The 20871-nt window shown below is 49.3% G+C and overlaps 5 protein-coding genes across 5 annotated transcripts; 2 read left to right on the top strand and 3 right to left on the bottom strand.

Annotated features, from left to right (window-relative positions):
* Positions 1-843: 843 nt before the first annotated feature.
* Positions 844-4986, top strand: LAJ45_02938 (uncharacterized protein; the record flags this gene model as incomplete). Its single annotated transcript, XM_046112529.1, has 11 exons — positions 844-1083; positions 1144-1227; positions 1445-1494; positions 1551-1791; positions 1884-2051; positions 2117-2313; positions 2359-2492; positions 2581-2658; positions 2870-4702; positions 4761-4831; positions 4897-4986. The coding sequence occupies 11 exons, from the start codon at positions 844-846 to the stop codon at positions 4984-4986; spliced, it is 3186 nt and encodes a 1061-aa protein (XP_045974018.1).
* Positions 4987-5478: 492 nt separating this feature from the next.
* LAJ45_02937 (uncharacterized protein) lies at positions 5479-6331 on the bottom strand (the record flags this gene model as incomplete). The annotated part of the gene is made up of 4 exons (XM_046112528.1): positions 5479-5533; positions 5592-5713; positions 6158-6239; positions 6300-6331. The coding sequence occupies 4 exons, from the start codon at positions 6329-6331 to the stop codon at positions 5479-5481; spliced, it is 291 nt and encodes a 96-aa protein (XP_045974017.1).
* Positions 6332-17413: 11082 nt separating this feature from the next.
* Positions 17414-17727, top strand: LAJ45_02936 (uncharacterized protein; the record flags this gene model as incomplete). Its single annotated transcript, XM_046112527.1, has 2 exons — positions 17414-17550; positions 17610-17727. 2 exons carry the CDS (start codon positions 17414-17416, stop codon positions 17725-17727), a joined length of 255 nt encoding a protein of 84 aa, XP_045974016.1.
* A 481-nt stretch (positions 17728-18208) lies between these two features.
* On the bottom strand, positions 18209-18578 carry LAJ45_02935 (uncharacterized protein; the record flags this gene model as incomplete). Its single annotated transcript, XM_046112526.1, has 2 exons — positions 18209-18318; positions 18368-18578. 2 exons carry the CDS (start codon positions 18576-18578, stop codon positions 18209-18211), a joined length of 321 nt encoding a protein of 106 aa, XP_045974015.1.
* Positions 18579-18727: 149 nt separating this feature from the next.
* On the bottom strand, positions 18728-19937 carry LAJ45_02934 (uncharacterized protein; the record flags this gene model as incomplete). Its single annotated transcript, XM_046112525.1, has 6 exons — positions 18728-18749; positions 18828-18888; positions 18989-18997; positions 19059-19079; positions 19142-19708; positions 19898-19937. 6 exons carry the CDS (start codon positions 19935-19937, stop codon positions 18728-18730), a joined length of 720 nt encoding a protein of 239 aa, XP_045974014.1.
* Positions 19938-20871: the final 934 nt, after the last annotated feature.

Raw genomic sequence — 20871 nt, 5'->3', positions numbered from 1 at the left:
AGACCGTACGCACCAAACCAAATTTTAGGACTAGGAATAAACCCTAGTATCATCAATTATCGATGATTTTTGCTACTTAGGTTGCAATAATTGTAATTTGTAGACTCTCAAGCACCCACCGGATTATGATACCTGTTAACCATCAGTGCGTGGTAAACCCTCGAGTCTCTATCAGTGAGCAGGTTACCCATTGGCTGTAAAATGCATTTTGGTGAATAGGATTTGCCATACCAAAACGTCTAATCAGGAGGTAGCGTCTGCGCATAGAACAGACGCGGGGTACAAAACTGCCCACAATGACATTGTGGGGTGAATGTCTCCGCACATACCCTTTTTTTTTTTTTTTTTTTTTTAATCATGTAGTTTTAATTGATTCTAGGTACAACCCTATCTCTGTCTAATTGATGCACATAGGATATTAATAGCATTTAAAGTTTGAAATGGAAAGAAAGGGGACCAGTGCCCTCTAAATTCATTCGATTTATCCCATGGCCTGGTGAGACATGCAGATTCGGGACCCTCCAAACTAGGCAGGCTTAGACTGTGGCCCAGTGACTTTGCCATGGGATTTACATATGGCTGAGCTCGCCGCCACGGAGGCAAAGGCACTGGGCCACAGACTAAACCTGCCTAGTTTGGAGGGTCCCGAATCTGCATGTCTCACCAGGCGATGGGATAATATTTAGCGAACATGCAGGTGATTGGTACACGTAGCGTGCCTAATTTGGGAGCCTCAGTGCGCAGTGGAGTCCTAGCGTGAATACGCGGGGAAACACTGTTCCCCCATCAACACATCCTCCAAAACCTCAACATCAGCAACCTTGTATACGCTTTCTCTACACAATGTCTTTCGGTTTCGGTGTCGGCGACTTTCTTGTCACTATAGAGCTTGCCCTAAAAATCTATGAAAAATACTACAAAGTTGCCCGGGGCGCCCCCAAGGAATTTCAGTGCCTGATACAGGAAATTGGGATATTGCATCACTCCTTAGATCTTCTTCGGAAAGAGGCCAACAATAAAGAATCCATCTTGGTGCGTGCTGGAGATGAGCGAATGAAGATGGCGGAAAAAGTCGTGCGTCAGGTTGATATCACACTTCAAAAGCTAGAGAAACATTCAAAGAAATACGAAAACCTTAGTAAGATCCATTCTAGCAGTATAAAGAAATGGTGGACGGGTGTGAAGTGGTCTGCCGAGGCCTCTGATCTTGATGCATTACGAAATAAGGTGAGCACACAAATCCTTTTGAGATATATACCTGTGCAGATATATTGCATACCTTGTATACAGTACTTCCATCAAGAAGCCTTCTGAGGCTCCTGCGCCCCTCAAGGGTGATACACGCAATCCCTGTTTCCGGTGAAGCATTTACAAATCCCACGCCCCTCCTTATCAGAAGGCTTTCAAGGTTTGTTCAAGCCACTAACATTCATGTGCAACCCAGATAGTTTATCACAATGGGGTTATCAGTCTACTCCTAATCTCATGCGCAAAGTATTGTTTCCCCATCAAGAAGCCTGAAGAAAGAGTGTTGACACGCCCCGCCGCAGTTCCTCCATACAACGGGTAGAAGCAATAGCATTGGGGGTTGAGAAGGGGGTCAATGATATCAAGAACATGATCCGGGGCCCTGGAGATGCAGCCCCCACTCTCTCAGCTATAGAGGATGACAAAACCTTCACGATATCTCTAAGCCGAAACCTGATGAAAAGTGCAGAGATCAATGGACGAAGATGGAGTGCAATCGGAGTCGATGAATGGATCCAAGCGGGGAGTTGGTGGCTATTAAAGGTACCTATTCGAATACTGTGGCAACAAGTTCTTCTACTACGTTCACAGACACCTATTGCTCACAGACGTCTATTAACTACCCACGTATATAGTCGCAGATGGACCTGTACACTGGACCCCGGCTAAAGTGCAAGATATCCTCGCAAGGCTATGCGAACCTCCTGAAGGCAGCGTGGATATTGATAGATATTATTACTAAACACCCACAACTGGACTATCTTGAGACAAACACCGGGTACGGGGTAAAGCTACTAGTAGAGGTAGGCGCAAATTCCTATACACATTAATATTTCAGAACGAAGTACGCATAACTCACATAAATCAGACAATACGAAGGGAGCTTGAGAATGTTACAAATTCAGGCCTGGTAAGGCCAACAGTTACAGCATTGAGTACTTCTGATTTAGCGATATGGGAGACACAAGTAAAAGAGCCCACTTTACAGCCTCATTTAGAAACAATGAACTCAGGCTTGAGCCGTCAGGCATGGATGACAGAAAATGAATATGTTCTGTTTCAACGGTATTACCCCATACCAATGAATTGGCATGGTTGCTAAGTTTTTAGATTCGTATATTATCAGACAAACAGCTACTCTATAGAAATGCCCTGCATTGTTCTTTTCCTAATGCACAAGTCGATTAAGGAGGCAAAAATAGTTCTGAGAGATCAGAGCTGGTTCACATTAGCCACATTTCTTGGTATTTCTCCTTTCCTCCTCCTCATAATGTAGTCTCGTGCCGAACACTACCGGAGTCCTATGTTTAGTTTCGGCTAACAGGATGTTAGTGAGGGATGAAACTCCATGTCCTGTTGAGAACATTGTGCAAATTGGAGATCAGAAAATAAGATTTTCGACAACACAAGGTATTATATCATCGTTCTTTCCAGACATCTCAATGGGTGGCACCCAACCCGGGAATGACCCGGGTAGCACCCGGCGGGTCTGGGTTGGGTACTGCCTCTTCTTCAACGGGTCGGGCCGGGTTGGGTACATACTCTTTTGACACCCGGGTGTACCCATTGATATGTCTGGTTCCTTCCACAGCGTTATTTAATTAACAATTTCATAAAATAGATGTTCTTCACCTATGCGCGATCTCGGAAGCTGCTATGGAGTACCTCTTTTATTGTAATTTCAACGAGAACGACCTGGAAACGATGCAGGCGTTTACCCTGCTCTTTTCCGTCAAGAATAACTATAGGGAGCTTGTTGAGCGGTTGCTTGAGGACGAAGAGGTTTATCTAGAGATCGATAGGCCCAGAGAGACTATCAGGGAAAAGTACTCTACCAGATTACGACGGGTAGCGAATGATTTAGCGAGCCAGCCCACCGAAACACATAAGCCCGTGCAAGGTGGCCCTCCGAACGCTGAAATTTACCTATCTCTATTTCTTTGGTGTGTAAAACACGGTTACAATAAAATTGCCATCATGGTGGGCGAGGGGAAAGGCGTACACATGGATGAGCAGAGTGTAGTTATGTGCAAGTCTCTACACCACGCTGTGCGTAGTGGGAACTCGGAGTTCGTGAAACTTGTTTCTTCAGAAAAAGACGTTAATCTAGAGGCAAGGGGTGATTCAACGGATGGTTTGGGGTACACGGCATTACAAATATCAGCTAAAACTGGATTCAAAGCGGCCATAGACATTTTAATAGAAGCCGGCGCCGATCTCACGGCGGATAGTTCGCAGTCGTTATGTTACGCAGTTGAGAACGGCCATCTAGCTGCGGTCAGAAGGCTTCTCGAGGTGGGTGGAGACGCCAAGGTAGTAGGCTCGAAAGCTCTATGCAACGCATTCGATAAAGGCCGCTTAGATTTGGTGGAGTGTCTCATCAAGGCTGGTGCCGATGGTGTAAAGGTTTTACGTCAGGCAGCTAGGAACAGTCACCTAGATACAGTCAACAGGCTCCTGGATCCTGGTGCCGATGCCAAGGCAGATGATTCACCGGCATTAAGTCAAGCAGCTGAGCGCGGCCATCTGGATATGGTCAACAGGCTCCTAGATGCCGGCGCCAATGCCAAGGCATATGATTCGAGGGCGTTGAGCAACGCAGCTGAGCGCGGTCATCTCGATGTGGTCAACAGGCTCCTAGATGCCGGCGTCGATGCCAAGGCGGCGCGGTGGGCGTTGAGTCACGCAGCTGAGCGCGGTCATCTCGATGTGGTCAACAGGCTCCTAGATGCCGGCGCCGATGCCAAGGCATATGATTCGAGGGCGTTGAGCAACGCAGCTGAGCGCGGTCATCTCGATATGGTCAACAGGCTCCTAGATGCCGGCGCCGATGCCAAGGCAGATAATTCGTGGGCGTTGAGTAACGCAGCTGAGGGCGGTCATCTCGATGTGGTCAACAGGCTCCTAGATGCCGGCGTCGATGCCAAGGTAGATTATTCGTGGGCGTTGAAAGGGGCGGCGTCAGGCGGTCATCTCGATGTGGTCAACAGGCTCCTAGATGCCGGCGCCAATGCCAAGGCATATGATTCGAGGGCGTTGAGCAACGCAGCTGAGCGCGGTCATCTCGATATGGTCAACAGGCTCCTAGATGCCGGCGCCGATGCCAAGGCAGATGATTCGATGGCGTTGGGTAACGCAGCTGAGGGCGGTCATCTCTCTGTGGTCAACAGGCTCCTAGATGCCGGCGCCGATGCCAAGGCAGATAATTCGTGGGCGTTGAGTAACGCAGCTGAGGGCGGTCATCTCGATGTGGTCAACAGGCTCCTAGATGCCGGCGCCGATGCCAAGGCAGATGATTCGATGGCGTTGAGTAACGCAGCTAAGGGCGGTCATCTCGATGTGGTCAAGAGGCTCCTAGATGCCGGCGCCGATGCCAAGGCAGATGATTCGATGGCGTTGAGTAACGCAGCTAAGGGCGGTCATCTCGATGTGGTCAACAGGCTCCTGGATGCTGGTGCAGATATTAAACACCTCGACAGCGGAGTCAGGACTAAGCTCGAGACTTGGAAAAGCAAGTATCAATCCACTCTTAGACCCGACCATATACCGCTCAAACCTACCACCCCAACCAGTTAAGATGAAGGTAAGATCTACTTGCTCTTACTTGATACCTGTGTTGATGCCTGTTGTCTCATCTATTTTTATTAGTATTTATTTATCCTGTTCTACCGGGGCCATGATAGAGTAGGTACTGGTTTGTGTGAGGATTGGAGAGAAGTGGAGTTGAGTTTATTATGAGTCCTCATGTGGTTAGAATACGTTTGTGCTAGGGAGGAATAAGTGGCGGGGATGGAGGTGTAGATTGTGATCGCTTTTTAGATTAGGTTCTATATGAAAGAAGGTCCACCATTTCGGGTGAGTGATATTCCACACATGTATAGGGCACACTCAATCCGAACGCGGCGCAATTATCACTGCCGTCGGAGCTCTCATGATTACCTTTAAACGTATAGCTCTTTTTTGAGACCACTGTCCTCTATCGGCCGGCCATTTCACTCAATTTTCCTCTTAGGTTACGCTCAACCCGCATCCAAACCTCATAGATCAAGAGAAAACTCACAAGCGAAGGGAACCAATTCCAATTATATCCAAATCAAAAGCTCTTCTTATCTCATGTGCCGAATTAGTATTGACGGAAGCCGATATCGCGAAGCTGCAGTTGAAGGTTATTCGGATGAAATACGAAGGGAAAAAAGCAATTAGGGCAGATAGGCGGATTCTGTCCAAAGTTCAAATCATCACGGGAAGGAGGTAATTAGGATGCGAGAACAGCTGGAGAGAAAGGCTTTCAAAATCATTAGTGGCTAGCAAGGAGTTAAAAGGAAGGAAAAGTAACGGCACACCCAAGGACCCTAACTTCTTCCCCGACACATCCAATCTTCAACTCAAACCCAGTCCAGAAGGTCCCAGAAAAACCCGGTAAACACAGAAGGAAGGACTCCCAAATAGTCCTAGTACTTCCCCTCTATCATGGCCTACCCGCAATGGATTGAAGAAACCCAAGCATATTCCACCCGCTACCTTTGCAAATCCAGCCAGTTATGCCACCCCTAAACGCAAATCCAATCCCAAAAAGGTCCATACAGTAAACCCTGAAGATGATATGTGTTGGGAGGTCCTCGAAGTTGGGGACAGTTCTGAAGAGAACGTAGATGTTGAGCCTTTCCAAGAACCCAACCATTCCGGACCAGTCACCGGAAAATCAAAGGGTTCTGCTAGGGCTCGCTATCATCTAGATTCAGTTCATGGTATTCCGCTAGATGAAGGCTTCTCAGGCAAGTCACTAAGGTCCAGGAGGTACTGGTAGATTCATTTTGTTAGGACATATCTTATTCACAACTATATATTAGAAAGAAATATCAGAAAATACTATCCCCGTGATTGACTTGTACCAACAACCCTTTCCTACCGTACTCGTGTTCATGTTGAAAGTGTAGCGACAGCCAAGGAGAGAAAGTGAGACTGTCTCAGTGGTCTGAGACATTGTGCGACTTCACGGCGTTAACCGACTTCCCCGTCCGGTGCGTTATCGGGCATCTGGAAAAACTGACCTACCTGCGCATATGGGGCGATATATATGCATGACTTCACGCACTCCGACAGTGCGAAAACATCGATGTCGGGAGCTACATACAGGGCTGGCGCTAGAGGGTGGATAAATTAATGCGGGCCGGGCACTACAAAGGTATTGTGGCTCTCGTCTGCCACGTACCTGCAGGTCGGTAAATGTCAACATGTTGCGGCTGCATGTGTCACCCACCGTCGATCACTGCAGCACGGCACGGGCTACCGAGGGGGCTCAGCAGATGCATATGCAGGTACTGTCGTTCACGGGGTATTGGCGGGTACTGGGTGTTGGCGGATTGAAGCCAAAGGTTGGCTTGGCTGTCTCTTTTTAGGCTTATCCGCCAACACCCAGTACCCGCCAATACCCCGTGAACGACAGTAACGGTGCAGGCACGGAGTTCACTCTACTCTGGGCGCTGTGACATCATGGGCGGATGTGACTGGTCCGTGATGGAGGTAGCGACCGTGGCCTGTGAGATGGTTTGTGGAGGGTGTGTGGGTTTGTTTTGTGTTGCTGCGCGGTTGTGGGTTTTACATAAATGCATGGGTGCTTCGCCATTTCGGATGTTTCGATTCAAGGTTTTGTTTAACTGTTTTGTTTGAGGGCGATGTAAACAAAAGATGTGACGAAGCAATCTTCTACTTTACTTTGATGGTGTTTGGGGAGATGGCCAGTGCTAAGCGATAATTCTGTAGCGTTTAAACTGATGATATTGTAAACCGGATTCCCTTGACTTGATGGTTGATGATACCCTCAAGTCTTCGCAGAACCAAGCCCTATTTCTACATGTTGGAACCTATGCCAAGGCCCGCTTTCTAAAACTAACTGATACAACTATAATAGAATAAGATAATGCTCCCGAAGATAACTCAGATAGAAAAGCGCCCCCGCATAGTTCCATCCTCCATTCTAATTCTGACACGTAACCATGAACCTTGCAATTGCCAGTCATCGGGCTGTACCATACTATTATCCTAGACCTACTTCCCTAAGTAGAACAGCCCACAGCCGTAAGCCCCGCTTCCTATTCTATTTCGGGTGAGACACCCAATAGTAAGCGTGCCGTCATAATAGTATGGGACTAGTGTGGTAACACCGCGTGCCCCCACACTACCCGATACCTTTCTATGCTTGTCCTTTCGTTACCCGACCGTCATCGCATCACAACCCGTCACTCGTATTCCTCACTGTCCTAAGCCTCTAGAACAGTGCTTCCGTAGTTCCTGTAACACTACTCCCCCTTCCTAGACGTCGCCCTCGACCGTTAAAACCCTTCTATGATAAAAACCCTGTAGGAAAATTCATAGAGTAGGGAAAGGTATCGAGCTTAGTCCCGCCTGTTCCGTTGTCGTTTACGAGCCCTTTCATCATCGATCGCTGGGCCTTGACTTCGTGTGTGGGGTCGTAGGTTCGCGGTTGGTTGGAAGTTCTCGTCCGCCAATGCTTCTTGTGGTTCGGGTGTTGCTAGTCGTTTCCATGTGTTCTGTTGCCTAGTGGGATCCGGGTCCTCACGATAGGGTCGTAGCAGTATTTCGTGAAAGACGTCATGAACCTTACATTCTACCGGAAGTTCGAGACGGTAAGCCTGATTGCCCATCACTGCTGAAACTGCGAATGGTCCTGTGAACTTGTCTGACCACTTGGAGTATCCTCCTAGGTTCCGAGTATCCAACAAGACTTTCTGACCGATAGTGAACCGCTGTGCTGCTGGTCCTGGCTTTGACGCCATCCTGTCGAAAGTCTTCTGTAGCGTATCTCTCGCTAACTCATGAGCCGTGATGATCTCATCCAAGTAGTTGTTCCCGTTGGCATCTAATCGTTCGATCTCTGCATCCGTAGGCCAATCCGTTCGAGGGTGGAAGCCAGAATTGCAGTAGAACAGCGATTGGCCCGTCGACGTATGCTTCGCATTGTTGTAGGCGTATTCACAGATAGGTAACAGGTCCTTCCAGTTCTTGCCTGTTCCTGCCGTATATGCCCGAATATAACCTTCCATGTGTTGGTTGGTTCGTTCTGTCCGGCCGTCGGTTTGCGGGTGGAATGAAGTAGAGAGTCTCCTACGAATCCCCAATCTTTCCGTAATTGCCGTCCAGAATGCTGACACGAACTGTGTTCCTCTGTCGGAGATGATACTCCTAGGGAGTCCGTGGAAACGCCAGATGTCTTTAACAAATGCGTTAGCGGTCTGTTCCGCGTTGATTCCCGTCTTTGGAATGAAGTGAGCCATCTTTGTAAAACGGTCCACGACTACCAATACGTTACGGAATCCTGATTTCTCCTTATGCATTTCCACTACGAAATCCATTGAGATATCAGTACAAGGTGTGGTGGCTAACTCTAGGGGTTGAGGGAGTGACAAGTGTCTCCGACGTTGCTTGGCTCTCTGGCATACATCGCAAGTCTTGACGAAGTTGGCTACATCCGTGGACATTCCTGGCCACCAGTAGTTCCTATCGATCAACTCAAGGGTTTTATCCCTTCCTAGATGCCCCGCTATGGGTCGATCATGATGTTCCTCAATGACCTGCCTGACCGCGTAGCCCGGTACTACCCATCGACCATCGTGGGTGGGGTCATTCGAATCGGGACTCCATTCAGCGGCAGGCTCTACCTTTACGATAGCAGCCTCCGGTGGTCCAAAGATCTCAAGGTTTGAGTCAGGGAAGTGTTCATCCGGAACCATCCTCCGAACCCATCGTCTTTCCTGTTCATACCAACCCTGTAGTGGCTGAGGCAGCTCTACGCTCGGTATGTCGTACCACTGATCCAACTGATTCCATTCCTCTTCGGGGTTGCCAATCACTTCAGACCCAGTTTCTACGCTGGTCCGTGATTTTCTGACAAACTGTTTTGCACTGAGTAGTTGTTTTATGGGCTGCTCACGCATTATTCCCCCTTCCATCGCGAACTCCAGACGCCTTGTAAGTGCATCTGGCTTGCCATTCTTTTCGCCTGGTCGGTAATGGATTTTGAAGCGAAAAGGTGCTATTTTCTCGGCCCATCTGGCTTGTCTTCTCGACAACTTCTTGGTCGTTGTGAAATACTGCAGGTTTTGGTGATCCGAATGTATCTGGATAGGGATGTCCGTCCCTTCCAGCCAATATCTCCAAGTCAGGAGAGCAGAAACTATTGCGAGCATCTCCTTGTCATAGATCTCATAGTTAACTTCTGCCTCATTGAACTTGCGAGAGTGGTAAGCTACCGGATGTAGAATACCGTCCTCGAACACCTGAGAGAGTACTGCGGCCTCGGCCCAGTTACTCGCATCAGTTTCCACGATTGCTTCAAGGTGTTCGTCGTAGTGTCGGAGTATTGGAGCAGACGTAAATCTCCTCTTGACCTTGTCGAACGCATCTTGCTGTTCCCTGCCCCATTTCCATACGGCACCTTTCTTCAGGAGATCGGTCATAGGTCTGCAAACCTCAGAATATCGGTGGATAAACCGTCTTAGGAAATTGGCGAACCCGAGGAAGCACTGAAGTTCCTTGACCTTGGTTGGGGCTAACCAACCTTCGATCGCTTGGACTTTCTTCGGTGATACTTGGTTTCCCTTTCCTGATAGTATAAATCCCAGGAATTCTACCTCCTGTTGATACCACTCTGTTTTCTCGAGGTTTCCGTATAGGTGGTGTCGTCGCAGTCGCTCCAAAACTTCTCGTACAAGAGTCGTATGCTCTTCTCTAGTCTTTGAATACATTAAAATGTCATCCAAGTAGACTACTACACCTTGATCTAGAAGATCCTTAAATATGGTATTGACCATGACCTGAAACGACGCAGGAGCATTGGTCAAGCCGAAAGGCATTACCCTATATTCGAAGAGGCCGTATTTTGTTCGGAAAGCGGTTTTCCATTCTTCGCCCTTAGCAATCCTAATCAGATTATAGCCATTTTTCAGGTCTATTTTCGTGAAGTAGAGTGCTCTTTTCGTTGCGTCGGCCAGCTCATTCATGAGCGGCAGTGGATAACGGTTCTTGATTGTGATTCCATTCAAGCCACGAAAGTCGACACATAACCGAAGCTTGCCATTAGCTTTCGGAACGAACAGGACGGGTGCCGCTGCTGGGCTAGTAGAGGGGACTACTTTGCCGGAGGGCAGGTTTTCGTCCAAATATTCCCGGAGTGCCTTGTCTTCAAGTGGGGAGAGCGAATAGATCGGTCCCCACGGAGGCTGCGTTCCTTCCATAAGAGGAATGGTATGATCCCATTCAGAGTGGTCAGGTAGTCGAGCGGCTCCTTCCTTGGAGAACACGTCGGCATATTCCTGAAACTCCACCGGTATAGCACTAACGAGAGCCTCGTTTACCGATGCTCTTGCCCAAAAGGGGTGTTGCTCGATCGTCATCTGCTTCTTGGGTGACGCCCTCAGCAGCCTGATGACCAGCTCTTCTGGGTCTTGATCGTATATGTCCTCGACTGATACGAAGTATCCATTGACTATACAGTTGTTACTATGGAAACTAACACTGTTGCGTCCCCAATGGATGGTTGGTTGATGCTCCTTGAGCCATCGATGTGGTATGACGAGGTCCTCTCCTGCAATCGAGCCGACCTCACAGGTGATAGCCCTGTCTAGATGGTTGCCGATGCGGAGGTTAAGAGGTTGAGTGATGTGAGTGCCGGAGTTGGGCATAGGGGTACCATCGGCCTGTCTGATGACGAGAGGCTTTGGTCGAGGTTGAGTGGGTATTCTTGCACGATGGATACAGTCCCAAGACATGATCCAGTCCTCAGTGCCACTGTCTAGGAGTGCGTTGACTGTTGCGACATGTTTGGTACTAGATGCGGGATGATCCCAAGAGATCTCGATCTCGAGGCGAGTTTCTTGTGTGTTGGAAGACATGTTTGTATGTTGGTTTGATAAAAGGTTTGTATTGGTTTTGGATATGGGTTGGTGCGATGGTTTTCTTTGCTGAGCGCGAGGTGAGGGGGTTTATATAGAGTATTCGAGTGTTTGATGAAAATCATGGTACAACACTTACGCACCAGGCGTTTCGGGGTGTAACCCCATCCTCAGAGTGTATGTAAAGAGAATTGAATTTCCGCGCGTGTAACAAAACAAATATAGAAAATCCCGTAGCCAACCGATAAGAATAACATAAAAACCTTGTTTCCGTAATCCAACATAGAAAGAAACCGTAACACAACATGAGATACCGAAAAAAGAGATCCCCAATCAATTTTGATCCTCCAAGGTCGTAATCCTTGCCCTAACTGCCTCATTCTGGGGGCACAATTTCCGCTTCTTTTCACCCTCCCTTCCGTGGTCCTTTCCTCCGGAAGGATATCGTTTCCTCTTCAGGTCGGTTAACCTGACCTTACTCATCGCCACGCAATCTTTCGCGAAGTGGTTGTCTCTACCACAGCGGAAACACTTTCCTTCCTTTTGCCACTTCTCCTTCTCGTCCTTGGTGACACCTAAGTCATCCGAGGGCTTGGAGTTGTGCGTTGGCGCGGAGAAAGTTTTCCGAGGTGCGGAGTTGCGCGATTTTCGCCGTTCCGATTTTTTCTCACGAGGTTTCACCACATCCTTGCCACGTAAGATTTCTTTTCGGGCCTTTACCTCGTGGTCCTTGCGTCCGACCTTCCTAACCCATACTAGCCATTCCGCGAAATCTTCTGGTTCCTCGATCGCATTCGAGAGGCGTTGTTCCAGCGAGGAGTTTATTCCTGTTAGGATCATGGATTTCATTACGATGGGCCCGACCTTCGCGTCCCATTCCGGATTCTGCATCTCATTGATGTAGTCATCAATCAGGCCAGTTTGACGGAGCTTATCCATCTTTTGCTTGGCTTGTTCTTGACTCGTCCGATTGCCATATTGAATCCGTAATTCGTTTTTGAAATTCTCCCATGTCCCGATGCTGGGGTCAACCGATAGTCGTTCCACGAAGTTTCGCCAGAATTTTGCCGCACTCCCGGTCAGTTCCAGGGATGCGCACAAGATTTTGGTCTGATCGTCCCACCGGACTTTCCTCTGGAGTTCAATTAAGACTTCCATTTGGTCGATCCAGTGTCGCACATCTTCGTCGGCTTTTCCAGAGAAGGAGATCTTTGCCTGTTTGGGCGTATCACCTAGGGTGGCGCGAGGGGGGTGCCTGAGGTCTACCTCTTGCTGCCTGTTACGGTGCCTTCGCTCCTCCCGTCTTTTCTGCCTCCGTTCGCGTGCTCGACGATCATCTTCTGAGTCGGACGAGCTGGATGAGTCCGAGGGGGATGGGTCTCGAGGCCTTCCGCGATTTCCACCGTTGCCATTATTGCCGTTACCTCCCCTGCTTCCCGGCTCACTTTGTTGGCTTCTTGCCCCAAAGCGGGGAGGTACTGGGGGCTGGTTCCCTGATCCTTCCAGTCTCTCTCCGGAAATGCTAGGGGGGTTCTGTGGAGGTTGGGGGGTACTACGCCTCCCCCTTCTGAGCCTTCGGGGGCTGCTGCCGTTCTATTGGCTGCTACCCGCATCTGCTCGATGATTTCCTCCAGGTTTTTCTTCGTGCCCGCAAATTGGTCTTCTATCGCAGCCTGCCTGTCCCGCTCCATCCTTTCCAGGGCAGCCGTAACCTCCGCGGGTAGCTGTACTGGGCCATCTTTTGGGAGTTGCTGGACAAAGTTGGTCAGCGCGTTTATGTGCTGATCCTGTCGTTGCTGCCTTTCCTGATGCGCCCTAGTCGCTTCGACGATTTGCCCAAGGACTTGTCCGAGGTTGCTGGTAGCGGCGGTGGATTCCGCTCGTAGCTGAGCCATGACCTGGTTGAGCTGATTGTCGCGCTCGGCTCTCTCCCCAGCGAACTTGGCGTGGAGGTCCTCGACGATCTTGGCGGTGTACTCCTGCTGCTGACGGGTGAGTTCCCTGAGTATGGGAATATCCCGCACGTGCATGCTGAGTTCCTCGATCCCACGGCTGAGCTGCTGCACCACGGGGGCTCCTTGCCGCTGGACTTCTCGCCCAATGATGTCGCCGAAAGGGTTCTCCACCTGTCGCTCCTCTACGTCCATATTGGTATCCTCGTCGTCGTCCATTACCCGAGGCTCCGAGGGCCTCTGAGTAGAGGATCTCTCTCTGATGGGGGTGACGTATGGGGAGTACTCCCTGGGGTCTGCCTGTCGCCTCCTCGCTTGCCCATATGATTCTTCCTGCCTCGTCGATGCGAAGAGGGAGCCTATCGGCACATCTCTCTCTTTCCTGTGGCGCCTCTTCGCCTGGGTTTCCAATATACCTCGATCTCTCAAGGCGATTGAGCTCTTCATGTTGTAGTCTTCCTCCGACCGTTGCTGATGAGCCCTTGACATCGCTAAGTTGCTCTAGTTTGAGCTGTGGTTGCCTTCTGCACCAGGGTTGAGCAATGAACCAGGGGGCTGGATGAGCAAGTCCGAAAGACCGTTGCGAGAGAGTGATCTTGATTGGGAAGAGTTCTGGGTAGTTAAGGATTTCGGGTTCGTGTTCCTCGAATGTAGCGGTGGTTCCTGCTTCTGTGAAGAAACCTGTATAGCGAAGGTACCCGCAGTATAGATGTTCGGCGCTTCCTCTTCGTACGATGAAGGATGTAGCGCAAAGGTAGTTATTGATGGCTGCTGTTGCCACTCGGGGGTGCATATAGTACCTTGGTCTTTCTAATAGACTAAACGCTTATTCTTCTACTGAGAGCACGGTGACTATCCGCCACTAAGCAAAATACTCGGAGTATTGGTTTAAGCGAGTAGTTGTCTTATCGAGACTTTGGTAGGTTATGCGATAGGTAGAAGGTAAAAAGTTAGGGATAAGGTACAATATAGTGTTTGGGGAGATGGCCAGTGCTAAGCGATAATTCTGTAGCGTTTAAACTGATCATATTGTAAACCGGATTCCCTTGACTTGATGGTTGATGATACCCTCAAGTCTTCGCAGAACCAAGCCCTATTTATACATGTTGGAACCTATGCCAAGGCCCGCTTTCTAATACTAACTGATACAACGATAATAGAATAAGATAATGCTCCCGAAGATAACCCAGATAGAAAAGCGCCCCCGCACAGTCCCGTCCTCCATTCTAATTCCGACACGTAACCATGAATCTTGCAATTGCCAGTCATCGGGCTGCACCACACTATTATCCTAGACCTACTTCCCTAAGTAGAACAGCCTGCAGCTGTAAGACCCGCTTCCTATTCTATTTCGGGTGAGACACCCAACAGTAAGCGTGCCGTCATAATAGTATGGGACTAGTGTGGTAACACCGCGTGCCCCCACACTTCCCGATACCTTTCTATGATTGTCCTTTCGTTACCCGACCGTCCTCGCATCACAACCCGTCACTCGTATTCCTCACTGTCCTAAGCCTCTAGAACAGTGCTTCCGTAGTTCCTGTAACAGATGGCGCACAACTTCTGATGCTGGGAAGGATAGCGACGAGTTAGCTTGTGTCCGGTTGGCTTATACATATTGCGTAGTATCATTCTCGCTCATTCTTTTCTTTGAGGGGATTACAATGGCGGTCTCTAAACACAAACTAGATTTGACAGGCTCACCCGAGTCTTCTTTCTAACCTCTCTATAGCACGCTCCTATAAAAGCAAGTTTGCTTTCTACAACGTTGTACATACATTGTGTCCAAGCTGTTTATTAGCTTGCGCAATGCGGTGGTCTTTCAGGGATATCCGAGGGGTAGGCCCGACCTTGCCAGCCTTTTCCTTCTCAATTCTCCTAATCTCCTCCGTGCGGCTCTGGGGTGTCCTATAGGTGTATTCAAGTGTCACGAGGGTTGTCTGAGACGGAGTGCGGGAGCTATAGAAAAAAAGTGCTAATGTATACAATCCAGAGGTTGAAACAGTCCGCCCCTAATACAGTCTAGACCGGCTTGCTAAATGGTCTAACTGGTCTGGCACGACAGTTTTCTCTAAATGGTCGGTCTAGTCTACACCAGAAATCGGACTAGTCCATCTGGTAATATCTGGTCTATTCGGAGAACGTATTTTCACCTGCAAAATCAGTTGGGTTCGGAGAAAATAAACTGAACATGAGAAAGCTTGGGCGAGACTAGTGCTTGAACTTATCAATAAATGGTTTTCGTACTAATATTTGAATAATCTTCAGTTATGCGGTCTAGACCGGTCCGGTCCATGAGTTTTAAAATGGTCTGGTCCAGTCCGATGCCATGTTCTGAACTAGTCTTGACCATATCAAACTCTGACACAACCGAGTCGCGGTCTATGAACTATAGGTATAGAGAGTCAATATTATAGTGAGATTCTAGGTGGATCCGTGGATCCAGTTGGGCCAATTTCGCGTACCGAAGAGAAGTATTACTAAGGTTACTGGAAGAGAAAAGGTGAAGAAGAGAAACCATACAAGAGTGAGAGCGAGGCTCCCTATATACCAAAAACGAGATCCTCCGATAACCCATCCGAATACCAATCGTGTAGAACCCAATAGAAGCCCGTATTAAAAATGCATATCAACCCATGGGAGCGCAATCGAAGCCCAAATTTTGATCTCATATGCACAGCCAAGTTTTCGAGTTTTTGCGCCATTTGAACTATGAGCCTTTCGGTACCCACCACACAGAGATAGAAAAACCTCCACCCCCCGTGGTCACCGCATCCCCGTGAGACATTTCCTTTTGATGGCCATTTGTATGGGAAGGGAAAAGGTACATCCGAGCCACCATAAAATTCACATAGGTGTGAATATGGGATAAACAGTCTCTGATGTGAAAAATTGCAGATCACTGATGTGAGGTAATGGAAGAGTGAACCTGTGTCCTGAGATTTGTTGATATGTGGTTCCGAATAACTGCATATGGTCGTATATTGAGTGAGATCCGGGGGTGGAGGTCATGAAGCGTTAGGTACGAGATGGTGTTACATGCGGGTGTAGTTAACGGTTGGTTTCAAATAGTAATAGTTGTAGTGTTTTAGGATAGTGAATCCTACCAGGATATATGTAAAAATGTAGTTGTTTCGGTGGTAGCGTCCAAAATGCGTCTAGACAGCGATACCGCATTCGAAAGTACAGCCAGGGACAGGCGCGTAATTGGTGCATGAAAAACCGCTGGATTGGAGGTTCAGTCATTGGATCTCACTTAGCTCACGGTGGGAAGTGACATACAATTAATTGATTTAATGTTCATGAATCTTGATACATGGAGGTTATGCGTTGAACGATAGTAGGTGTGAGTGATGAATCTGTCTACGAACATTCGTATAGAGGGGGCCAGGAGATACTTGCGGAGGTAGAGGGGGTGGGGGGCAGGGGGGGATGGGCGTGGGAGCGGAAGTGGAGGTGGACCCTAGGGAACAATTTCGTAACGGTAATTTACCAGAAATAGGCGGTAGCCTTCGAGGCGGTGATATATCCCTGTGGAGTACCGTGTTTATGCGTTGCGTTAGGATAACTTGAGAAAGGATTTCCGTGAAAAGGCAATAAGTAATTTTCATAAGTTGTTAAAGTACCATAAAATGTTAGTACAATTATTAAAAAAATAGAGTTCCAGGGGTTCAACCCCGACCATCCTAAGTTGTTACTCAGAATCTAATCACTTATACTATTATTTTCTTTGCTTCATTAATAGGTTTTGATCTGACCAAGTAAGCTATCATAGTAGTTACCTTTCACAAGAGGTGATCACCTTTTGCAGTAGGTAGCCAACTTTTTGGTGAGGTAGCCATCTTTTCCCCAGCTGGCACCTGATATCCATCACTGCCCAGTGATGATTATCTTTATTTTTGGTACCCTCGCTTGTTCTATCCCTTTTTGGACATAAGATCAGAATAGATAAATCATCACCCTCAGAAGCTAATCGAATTTACTGGAGGATAACTTGAGAATATATCGGCATAGTCAGGTAAATAAACACAAATTCGGAATCCAGGTCGATTTTGGACGTTTTTTGCACTAATTATCCTCCCCGCAAGGCTCACTTACCGCTGCACACCAAAAAGATTGTACCATAGGGTGGAGGAGGTAACAAGAGATTGAACGTGTCAGATGCAATGTTTATCGTGTGTCGTAAAATATGTTTATATATCTCGCGAACCACCACCGATTCTCCCCCCTGTCCCAAACCTGAGGTGCTACCTACCCCCCCTCATACGACAGCACTGCTAACACCTATCTCCCCTTCATGCCATGCAACTCCTAGGACATCCTCGACTACCCCCGCCGCTCCGGCGATGTGGGGCCTTTACTTTCGAAAGCTCATACCCTCGTGGAATGAAGGCTCGCAAAGGGGGACTGCGACACGACCGACGAGGAACGGCAGAGCCGTATGCTTGTATAAACCAATCTCCAGGATGTAAATCGCTGGTTAATTATGCTACGATAGGGGGGAAGAGATCAAGGCGCGCTGGGCGAGGGAGGGTGAGGGGACTGTGGGGATTTTGGGCTACGGGGCGGCGCGGGTTGGGTCGGAGACTGAGCCGGAGTCGGGCATGGCGGGGTAGAGGCAGGAAACGGAAACTTGGTGCTGTCGTGGGGGAAGAGCAGGAGGGCGAATGAGATGTTGGGGTGGCCGAAAAAGGTGGTGGTTGTGATGGACGAGATGGGGATGCTGGAGGGGGAGAGATAGAGGCATGTGAAGGGGAGGGGGTGAGGGGGCTTGGGTGAGGGGGCTTGGGTGATAGTTGTTAAAGAGGCCTTTTTGTTTTAAATATTTCTCCTGTTGAGATATACGAGTGACTGCCGGATGTATTTAAACCCCTCAATATGGGGAATATACTGAATCGAAACTTGAGATTCATTTCCCCATCAGAGATATTTAGCCAATGCGATAAACATGTTTTGTATAATTCATTTTACGCCAAGGTTTATGGGATTTATCGGGAATGATCCAAAATAATACGGTTTCCGGTAGATGTTTCCTACAATAATAATACATGATGCAACTTGAAGATGACTTACTTAGATATCATGGAGCTATTGCGCCTAACCCCCCCTCCTTTTCCCCTGCTGGTCTTGTTGCATCTTGCTGCAAGTATTAGCCTCCCCGTCCTCTGGCCCGCCCTCAACCTGGCCAACATTCGCCTTCCTCTGCTCTGCATACGTGGATGCTCCCGGAGCCGGCGCCTGTCACTGGCTACCAACCTTCTCCTCCTTCCCCGCCACCTCCGGCGCCATCTCCGGGGTCGCCCACGTCCGCTCTCCCAGAAATTTGTTCTCCGGAACCTCTATGACATCGGGTGGCACGGACTCCACTCCACCCACCCACCCTCTCCTTTTCCACCTGCCCTAGTGCCAACAGCTCGCTCGTTAATCTCTCGGCCCATCTATCCACCTCCACCGCATCGCCGACCATCGGGGCCTTCGTTCTCCGGGTAGCCGGCAGACGCCTTGAGATGCAGTAGCAGAGGATGTGGAAGCGGGAGATCCGCCGGGTTGGGCGTCCGCAGCGTGATGAGATTGCCGTCCTCCGTAGTAGTGTAGCCGACCAGGCCGATGAGCCTTTTAGAAAGAAAGCCGACTCGTGCTAGATAATGACATTGAGTGGGTTAGCTGACTAGATCTGTTTGGGGGGAGAAGGGGGGGGGGGGGGTTCTGTGCGTACTTTATCGCACGTCGGCGCCGAATAGGGTAATTAACAACCCATCTAGCAACGGCACAACCTCCTACATGCCCTTATCAGACAAATCGTGCTCCTGCGAGGCCAAACATATCGTATTGCCCAGCGTGTCGGTGCGTCCGTCCATGGCACTCCCGAACGCAAACGCTGTTGAACTGTCGGCTCGAGTCATTAGCTCAGTCAGTAGTGAGCCGGGGCTTCAGTGTAAAGGCTCACATGAGCGTACTTCAGTCTTGTCTTTGGCGTCATCTCCTTCCTGTTATCTATCTCTCCTGTACTTTAACTGAAATACAACGTACTGTCGTCCTGCCTTTCATCAAACGCCCTCAATTCCCCGCGCCCTCGGAACCCAGAAACATATCGACCAGGGACCAGAACGCGCCCCCCGCCTAGGTTCCCGGCGGCGCGAGGGATGGTGTGTGCAAACCCTAGGTAGGGGTGCGCGCTGAGGGCGGACCTGCTGCCATCGCGCGGGTGACATCTCCCGAACTCCTTACATGGCGGTATGATCACGTCCCAGCCCGCATCGTCAAACAGGACTCCGACGTCGGGGTTGTGCAGGTGCACCACCCACGAGTGCGCCGCGCACTCTGTCTGCTTGTTGCAAAAGTGCACATAGTGGATGTTCTCGTAGTTCCTCCCGCCCGGGAGACACCATTTCTGCGGATTGTGGAGCGAGACTTGGGAGGTTGTGAAGCGGTGGCGAGGCCAGGTGCGTGCGGGGCAGCGGTCTTTTCGGGTTTCTTTGATGAATGGGGCAGTGGAGCGGCGTTTGTCGGTGTTACGGGTTTGGGGGGGGGGGGGGGGTGTGCGAGCGGTGGCATAGTATGAGGTGAAGGCGTCGGTGGTGGATGTCGAAGCAGCGCCTAGGACAAATCGGAGCGGGTGAACACAGGGCCCACATGGGTGCGGGGGAGTGGGGAGTGGGGTTGAGACGCGGGGAGGATGATTGTCGATGAGGGATGAGGGTTGGATAATCTACTGGAGATTGTGTGTAGCACTGAGCTACATGTATGTAGTAAAGCAAGCAAGATCTAGCATCCCTTCATACTCACCCTCCTCCTCCCTTCTCACCTCGCTCCTCCCTTCCCACATCCGCTAATAGATAACTACAAACCGAGCGACCGTCTTCTGTCAGATCACGTTTATCTGGCGAGATCGCGGGCCGCGGGAACCACTGTCGGGCGCGGTACTTTAGTGGGGGGGTGTGTGCCCCCGTGCCCTTGTTCTCGCGTCTGTGCCCGCCCGACCTGAACGTATCCCGAGTCAAACCCGACCCTGCCCCGTACTTAGAAACAAACTCTCTTCCCTTTCCCGTCCCACGAAAGATTATGAGGGGATCAATTCGTGGTTTTCCATCTGCACAAACGGTAATCATCAACGTAGCTTGTGGTTTATTCCAACCATTTATATTGTTCTAACCCATATCGTTTTGTTGCCTTTGATATCGAATGTCTGACCTTCAAGAAACTCAAATGACAGGGGAGTTTAGTCCATATTGTGGAAGTCGCATCGATAATACCAGCCAATTTCTGCTAGCGATTCACCATGGCGCGCGTACCTGTGATGCGCGTCGATTGAACCTTAGCCAAGTGACAATTGATGGTTTGGCCTCGGTAGGTGTCTTACTTGCAATTTTGGTTTTTGCCCTCCATGATACCCTCCACCTCTCCTTGAATCGCCGAAACCATCCTCGTGAAAATTTTGAACCGTAGGTCTTTGTGCAATCCTCAGAAACTACTACTTTATTTGGATAAAATAAGCAAAAATATCTCTTTACGTCCTCAAAAACCAAGCCTTATTAATCGCTCTTCCTCACTTCCTCCATTCCACAAATTCTTCAAATATTTTTCCTTCGAGCTCTGGCCATGAAGGTGGTTTATGATTCATAGATCTAGTACCCGACTTGTTAGCTCTTATTTGATCCTCCTTTCGTAACCAGTCAATAAACGTTGAATGTGATATACCAAAGCTTTTTGCAGCTCCGCGCTTGGAAATCAAAGTGCGGACACCTGGCGCGCCCAGTCTC

The sequence above is a fragment of the Morchella importuna genome (assembly GCF_003444635.1).
Source record: "Morchella importuna strain M04M26 chromosome Unknown Morimp01GS006, whole genome shotgun sequence".
NCBI classification, from domain to species: Eukaryota; Fungi; Ascomycota; class Pezizomycetes; order Pezizales; family Morchellaceae; genus Morchella; species Morchella importuna.
This window is presented reverse-complemented; position numbering and strand designations above follow the sequence as displayed.